Genomic DNA, 8,442 nt, shown 5'->3' on the forward strand with positions numbered 1-8,442 from the left:
GAGATTTCCTAGGATGTGACCAGCAAAGAAGAGAGCTGTGGACTGTTTTCTTGTCCACATTCCTCAGTTCTGCTCCCTTAGGTACCATAATTTCTCTGCCAGTGAAGCTTGTTCCTCTAGGAGCTAGGAGGACAGTGAACTCAATGAGCTGTACTAGATCCAGACCTTGGGATGAGCCAGTCATCAGTCCTTTCTGGAGACTCTCAGGAGATGGGAAGGCCCCTCAGTGGTGCTGTTGATAGTTTGTGTGGAAGGTGATGGTGCAGAAGTCCTCTCCATCCTTCCCTCTCCTGGGTTCCTTGAGGACAGATACCAAGTCTGAACCCTCATGGTGATACCTGGGTCTCCAGCGTAGGGTGTGGTATAATTTTTTTTTTCTTTTTTCTTTTTTCTTTTGGCGGAACTGGGGATTGAACTCAGGCCCTTGCGCCTGCCAGGGAAGCGCTTATTCCACTGAGCCACCTCCCCGGCCCCAAGGTGTGGTATAATTGTTGCAAGAATTAATGAAGGGATGTATACGAGGCTTACAGCAGGATGCATAGGCAGGGGCAATGAATGGGTGTGGGCAGAAAAACAAAGAGCCCTGTGCTGGGATCTGGGGCTTTGTGGTCTGTGGAGCAGGTGGTCCTCCCAGGCCTGAGCTGGCACAGGCAGTAGGAAGCCTGAGCACCTTCTTACTCTGCCCAGCTCTGAACACTGCTCTGCCTCTACAGGTGCCCCCAGAGAAGTGCCGCTGTGCAGTGGGCAGTATCTTGAGTGAAGGTGAAGAGTCGCCTTCCCCTGAACTGATCCATCTCTACCAGAAATTTGGCTTCAAGATATTTTCCTTCCCAGCACCCAGCCATGTGGTAACAGCCACCTTCCCTTACACCACTGCTCTATCCATCTGGCTGGCTATCCGCCGGGTCCATCCTGCTTTGGACACCTACATCAAGGTGAGACATGGTTCTGGTATGTATTTTGGGAGGTCCGCCATGTTACATGGTAGGGAATCAGAGGTAGTTTGGTGGTGGGAAACACCTTGAGGCCCTAATGTAGCACATTACCTGGGGAGCTAGAAAGCTGGGCAGAGCCAATGACATCTTTTTGAGATGCCCATGACCTTTTAGGAGCCGGGGGGGGGGGGGTCTCCCAGGAGTTTGTTCAGAACCTGGTCTAGTTTGTAGGCTTTTAGTTTTGGCGGTAACTGTAGAGCTCATCCTTCATTCCCTGTTCAGGCAGATGCATAAGCCCACTCTGTCCTCATCCTGCTAGAGTCCTACAGAGTGCAGCCTTGAGGCTCCCGTTGGCTGAGCAGGCTCAGGTTCCCGTGTGTTATTCTGGCACTGCCTCTGGATGGGCTAACAAGCTGCTCCCTGAACCTAGGACTGGGGCGCCAATGGCAAGTCCTGTCTCCTCTTCCGTTGTTGGAAGGAAGTAATGCCAGCAGCCCAGCTTACCTAGAAGAAGGGGAGAACCAGGCACCAGAACATCTGGTATATCTTAATGACCTTGTATCTGCAGAAATACTAAAGACCTTGCCCTGTTGTACATCTTTCTTCCTCTCAACATTTTATAAGCTAGGGTGCTAGGAAAACAGCCTCACTGTGGGCTTAGAAGTGATGTTTATTCATTAATTTGTATTTTTTGAGTATCTATATGCTGGATTCCAGACAGGGTATGATTTCAAGTGTTGATGTTTCTGGTCTGGCAATAAAGGTAAGTACTAAGTGTCAGATAAGGACTGAAAAGATAAGTGCTAGAAAAGAACAGGGTGAGAATGTCAGGGGGCCACTGTAGGTAGAGTGGTCAGGAACAGCCTCTCAAAGGCAGTCACTTCAAGGCAGAGTTCTAAAATAACCTTTGGAGAAGAGGTAAGGATGGTCTAGGCAGAGCAGAGAGAGAAGCATAGATCTGATCTAATGCTGTGGGGAATTATTGCAGTGCTTAATTAGAGCCGTATCTGAAACAGGCCGGCCCATCCCTGCCTAGAGGGTATGTTTTGGGATTGGACAGCTGATGACATCAAGGGCTGTGCAGAGCATCAGGCCATTGTGGCTAGGGCCAGGATATACAACAAGAGAGCCATTCAGAGTGGGAGCTTGGCAGACTTGGAGAGAGGAGCCTTGTGACTTTGTCCTCTAGAACAGTTTGGGGAAAGGACAGGAAATGGGAACACAGTACTGGGTAGGGAGGTGTAAGATTCTGGGCTGGAGAGTGAGTAAAGGAGACCCTGAGTGATCAGTTATGGTCATTGTGGTCAAAGCCAGGTTTGCAGAGGCAGGCCAGCGGACCTGGAAATGGGAAGGCTGACTTGGTGTTGTGGAGTTAGGGTGGAGGCACAGGAGCATCAAGGTGAGTATCTTTTGTGACCTAGGCGTGCTGGAGGGGATGTGCTGGAAGTGAGGATGCAGGTTGGCAGGAAGGGTGGGAGCAGGTTATCTCAGTGCCCACCCAATGCACTCCAGGGAGAGGCTAATCCATGATGCCTGGTCCTGTCTGTGCCTTCCTCAACCTCAAGGGATAATCTGGAGAAGCACCCCCTGAGGAAGAGACTTATGGGTTCCAGACCTCAGAACACGGCGCATGGCATGTGGTGTGGTGGTGAACGACTCAGCCACCAAAGTCTTTTCCTGGCTTCAGGAGTTTATTTTTAGACACCTTTGTCCAAATTTCCCGGCCCCTGACAGCTTCATAAGTTGCCTGTTTTTGACGTCACCTCTTTGATGAAAGTCCTTTCTCTTTCCTCCTCCTCCTGTGGGAGCCTGTCATCTGTGTTCTACACTCCTTTGGGGGGGCTGGGTTGAGGAAGCCATGATATGGGAGGAAAGCAAGGGGCTTCTGGAGACATCTGGGAGCATGCTTGTGTGTGGCCGTGAGATGGAGGGAAAGAGATCAGGCGGCCCACAGAGGAGGCTCAGTCCAAGGTTCTGATCTTGTTTTTATGGCAGGGGACAGGGGCTGCCTCTGTTCCTGTTTTGTTGTTGTTGGGTTTTTTGGGGGGGGATACTGGGAAGTGGATTCCAGACCTTGTATTTGCCAGGCAGGCACTGAGCTTCTGAGCTGTATCCCTGGCCCTGCTCCTGGTTTAGAGTGACCTTGGTTCCTAGGGAGATTAGGAAGGAGCTGGCTTTGTGTGCCGCTCACAGCTTGTAGTCAACAGGGTGGCCTTCTGCCTCTTCAACCCAGGAGTCACTGGAAACAGGGTAGAAAGCTTGTCTCCCACCCTCCTTTTTCCCTGCTGCCCTGTAGTCAGAGAAAAGCAGCTACTAATGAGACTCTGGGCGCTTCTGACACTCAGCCCTGACAGCTGGCTGCCTTTACCCATAAGCATGATGCACACACACACACACAGACACACACACACACACACACACACACACTTTTTTCTCTGGCTGTGGGACTGCTATGAAGGTTCTTCAGATGGAATGTCAGCAGTCATCAGCATTCTGTTTCAGAGTGGGTGAAGGAGGCCAGGAGCCCTGCTGCCAGAAGGGAGGGAGGGCTTGGCAGACTCACCTGTCTCCCCAGAGGCTGAGGTGAGAGGCTGGGTGAGTAGGTCTCAGAACTTTGGGTGGGGAAAGTGGAGAGCAGCTGCTATCCTGCCAGTTGCAGATGTGCCTGAGCCCTGGGGCATGATTTGTCTCAGGAGACAGTGAGGGACCTGGGGGTCACTGCAAAAAGCCGAAAGAGATGCATTTTTCAGACCCCTCTGGGGATTCTAGAAAGTATGGCTAGATCCCAGCTTTCTGATTTGCATGACAGCTCTGGCTCTCTGGCCAGCCTTCTTCTGCTTGGCAGCTTGGAAAACTGAGCTGTCGGAGCTGGAACTGCCTTTTTTTCCCACATAAACTACTAGAGAATCCTCTAGGCTCAGCACTGCAAGCCACTGTGTGAGGAATTTCTGGATACTATGTGACCATCACTGAATGGAAGCTGCTCCATCTTGGTGTAGCTGCTCCACTGGCATCCAGGAAGGGATTATTCCAGAGCCCAGAGCATCTTTTCACAGCTGGAGAAGGAAACTGGGCTTCCTTGAAGTTGCCTGCAAAGGAGAGAGAGGGTTGAGATGTGAGTCCAGAGCAAAGGGCAAAGGCCCTAAACTTTACCTGAGGTAGAAGTAATCTTTTTTTTTTTTCTTTCTTTTTTTAAAGTACTGGGCTTTGAGCCCAGGGCCTTCACACCTAGGTACATACCTAGGCCTTTAAAAACCTTTTTATTTTGGGACAGGGTCTTGTTAAGTTACCTGGGGTTGGCTCAGACTTTTTATCTTTCTACTTCTCAGCCTGCCAGAGTGCTGGGATTACAGGCAACCACCACCACTTCCTGGCTTAAAACCAGTTTTAATAATGTCTAAGAAAGCTTTGAACACATGCAGTAGACCAGGATTGAATGATGGAACTGGGGATCCCATGTATGGGGTTGTACATGAAAGGCCACTAGAGCAGGACTTGGCTTGTGACTGTAGCAATTAGTGGGGAACACGGAGAGTGTTAGACTGACTGCTCCCTTCCCCCTAAGTTTGTTCCCCTCCCAGCAAGGTCTCATATCTTCTCCATAAGCTCGTTTCCCTGGGTCTCTGGTTTCCAGGAATTCTTAAGGGGAGGTCCTTATAAAATTCCTTGAGTGTTTTCCAAGTTTAGAAGACAGGGCATTGCTTGATGGTGGCTGATTGACTGGAGGCAGTTAGGCCTTGAAGGTCAGACTTGTCCCTTTTTTCTGTACAATTAGATAAGAGAATCATCATTAAGAATCATCAAAGCATGGTGGTCTGACTGTGAAGGAAAGTTTGTTGGTTGAATTTTGGGACTTCTAGGTGGACTAGGGTTGGTCCTATGAGGGTCTTAAAGGGGAAGGGACTTCAGACCATAGTTCTGAGACTACTTTGGGAAGGCAGCTTTAGCTCTGTGTCCAGAGCTCCTGGAGCCAGCATTGTGGGGTGGGGTCTCACTCAGACCCTTACATGCTTCAAATATCTGTGTATCAGCAGTGTGCCTGCTCTGGATTTCGAGGTTGCTGCAGCAACTGAGTGAGGATGGGAGGTATCAGACCCATCCTCCTGCAGGTAGGGGTAGGTGTGCCCAGAGAAGATAGTTGTTTCTGAGGGAGCAGTACTCATTGGGAGCTAGCCCTGAAGGTGGCCCTGGTTAGCTGCAGGTTGAGGTCTCTGTAGGGTGGAGGTGCTAGGTAATAGCATGGTAATGCCATGGGCATGGGGCAGCCTTCAGGGAACTGGGGTTAGGGGTTTTGGTGCCTGTGGAAATGAGTCATCTTCTAAGCTCTGTGGGCTGCAGGGAGGTTCACAGCAGTCTGGTCAGAACCTAGATTCTAGCCGGATGTGTTGGTACATGCCTGTAATCCCAGCAGTCTAGGGTCTGAGGCAGAAGGATTACAAATCCAAACCCAGTCTGGGCAACTTAGTGAGACCTGTTTCATAATAATAATAATAAAAGGGCTTGCGATATAGCTCAGTGCCAACACCCTAGGTGCAGTCTCCAGTAACACACACACACACACACACACACACACACTGATACACACCCTGCCTGGATTTCTGCCCATTGGGCTCTAAGCCCTATGTTTATTTCTCCTTAGCCTGCCTCAGCAACTCTAAGGAAGTTAGTGGGTGGGTGCATGCCCATGCCAGAGTGAGAATACCGGTGGAGAATAGCGAGGCTCTGGCAGTGGGAGTCCAGGTGAGGGAGCCCCCTGGGGAATTTGAAATCTCCCTTTCTCTGCCTACCGCCTTTGCCCAGCTGACAAGCAGAGGGCTCCAACCTTTATTTTAACAAGAGAGGCTGGTGGGGCTGGGGTATATATCTCAGAGGTCAAACATGTACAAAGGCCAGTTTGTTCCCCTTTGCTTATTCTGTAGATATTTAATTAATCTTCCTTTGTGTGGTATTGTTTTGGGTATGTGATCCAGTGAGGAGGCAGCCACAGGGTCCTCATGAAAGCCAGTATCCCCACTGTTTTACAAATAGGAAAAGTCCTGGAGAGGGAGGTTACCCAAGGCCAAGGACTGGAAGCACTGGTGGAATCCAGACTGAGTCCTGTGGGCTAAGGCCATTCCTAGTTATGTGCCCATTATCACTCTGCACTGCATGAATGGTACTGGGACTAGAGGCTGAGGACTTGTCTTGAATTCTGGATACACTTGGAAGCATGAACCAATCAGCCTGGGGAAGACAGTAACATGGCCCAATTCCACTTGTCCCTTGGTGTGTGGTCCAGGTAGTTCAATCTGGAGACTGAGGCTGTTGTTCTGTGCCCATTTGCCCAGCAAGCACTCATTAAAAGGTGCCCTGCAGATGCTCCTGGCACAAGAAGCAGCTGCTGCAGGCAGCAGTTGAGTCTCATGTCCTCACCCTCGATGAGGCAGAGGCTGCCCCATTCCTGGGCTTCCCTCACTGGATCTCCTGGGCCAGCTCACTGTCAGAGCTACCTCCTGCTAGTTAGTCTGCTCCAGCGTGGACAGAAAAGCATTCAGCAGCCCCAGTACCTGGTCCCTGGACACTCTTTCCCATTTCCCCCAGACAGCTTAGTCATACCTGGAGAGTAGGGTGAAGAGTTAAAAAGAAGATTGGAGTCATGGAAAAGGCTGAACAATGTGGGGTGTTGATATTTGGGCTGGGTCTGGAAGGATGGGCAGTAATGTTTATGTGGGTGACAGGTAAGTCAGAGGCACTGCTATCCAGGGAGACTAGAGGTTGGGGTGGGTCCTGTCTACCAATGATGGTATCTGAGCAGATGATTGAGTGACAGTGTCTAGGCCAGGATAAGGAACAGGCCTCTGAGTGCTGGAAAGCAGGGAAGGAAGAGGCAGAGGCCACACCCAAACTCTGAATAAGGTAAGTAAGTTATCTGGGAGCAGCAGTGAAGCCTTGCTCCTAGATACCTCTAAGCCAAGAGCTTTCTCCCTTCTGTGGCAGAACTTGGATCCTTGGCACCCCTTAGGGAGCTGTACCTGGGGGTGGAGGTGTGAGAAGACCCACAGGAGACCAGGCTCTTTCCTCTGCTGACCTAGGCACTAGAACCTGCTTTTCAGCCTCCCTGGCTTCACCCATTCCTTCTCCTCCCCCAGGACTGAAAGCATAAAGCCAGTCTTTGCTGGGGTGGCGTGGGAGCCACTACTCTCGAAATACCAGCTTGGATATTGTAGCTTGGCAGTCCTGCAGGTCCCTGGGGGCTGAGGCTTGTCTGGATGGTGCTGTGGGGTTGGGCCATCACCAATCCAGGGGGAGTTGCCTTCCCTAGGCAGATGGAACTTATCATGGAATAATTCTTTTGCTATTCTGTGGAAAACTTGGGATTTAGGATGAGGGTGGGGTAATGTGATAAGAAGGCAAATGGCCCAGGGAGCAGAATGACTTTGCCTTTAGCAGAGCCCTCCGATAAGAAGAGGCTAGCTAGTTAGGCAAGGAAACCTAAGGCTCTGACAGGGTGGACTTCCTGATGGATGGAGAGGAAGTCAGAGTCATTTGGAACTGGGAAGTTCAGAGGCTTCTCTTTCCCTCCTTTTCTTTGCCCCATCTCTTCTCTATCCTTCTTGTCCACTTGTCCTTCCCCTCTGGCGTTTCCTGACTCCTCTAGCTCCCAGGTATGTGGCTTTGTGGTTCCATCAGCACTGAGCAGCCTTCCTGCTGCTGGATAATCAGTCAGCAGCATTTTCATCAGCTTGTGAGCTGGACAGGGCTCAAGGTCCTTGGTTGCACAAATGCTACGAAGATAAATGGATCTCAGAGAGGAGTGAGCTGTGGAGCCTGTCATGGCAAGGCATCATTTAGAGCTGCCCATATTTAGAAGGGAGAACTTTGGGATTTCAGGTCTGACCTGTCTAGAGCTCTGGCTGAGCTCTCCATGGGCTACTCACGCCTGTGCCCCTCAGGTTTCTGTGCCCTGGAGAAAGGACACACTGAGCGTGGGTGCAGGGGCAGGGCTCCTTCATCTGCCTGGGCACTAGCATGTTTGAGGTCCTTTCTCTCTGTGCTCCTCAACGTCTCAGCCTATCCTGATGCTTCACTGCTGCTGAGGCCCCTGCCATGAGCCACCCAGGAATCCAGGGCCTGAGTAGCACCAGGGAGATGAGCAGAGGTGTAAATTGTATGGCAAGCTGCCGGCTCTGAGGTGAAAATGAAAAGTCTTCAGGCAATAGCAGCAGCAGGCACAGCAGGCTGGGGTGCCAGGCACAGCACCTCGCCTCCCCACCCTGTTCACTCACACTTCCCTTTCTGCAGTCTTCCCCAAGCTTCTGCCCAAGTCTGGCCCTGCCTACCTGGCTCTTTTGCCATCCCTTGCCATTTAGGAGGTTCCCAGACTAGTCCTGGGCTAGACCTGATCTTTAATCTCTTGTTTCTAGTACAGTTTCTAATTTGGAGATTCGTGCACAGAAGAATGGGCTATGCTTTAGTTAATGTTTATGGTAGTTCAATCATCATGAATTTTCCAAGTGTACAGTTGGCT

General features: G+C 50.8%; 1 protein-coding gene across 3 annotated transcripts in view; it reads left to right on the plus strand.

Moving 5' to 3' along the window:
• Positions 1-8,442, plus strand: part of Tex264 (testis expressed 264) — a 29,135-nt gene that overhangs the window by 11,629 nt on the left and 9,064 nt on the right. For all 3 annotated transcript variants that reach the window (XM_023706343.1, XM_004625253.2, XM_023706346.1), the window contains exon 4: positions 714-935. In XM_023706343.1, coding sequence (XP_023562111.1) covers positions 714-935 — 222 coding nt within the window. The remainder of the gene's footprint in view (positions 1-713; positions 936-8,442) is intronic.

The sequence above is a fragment of the Octodon degus genome, unplaced genomic scaffold (genome assembly GCF_000260255.1).
Source record: "Octodon degus isolate 3935 unplaced genomic scaffold, OctDeg1.0 scaffold00008, whole genome shotgun sequence".
NCBI lineage: Eukaryota > Metazoa > Chordata > Mammalia > Rodentia > Octodontidae > Octodon > Octodon degus.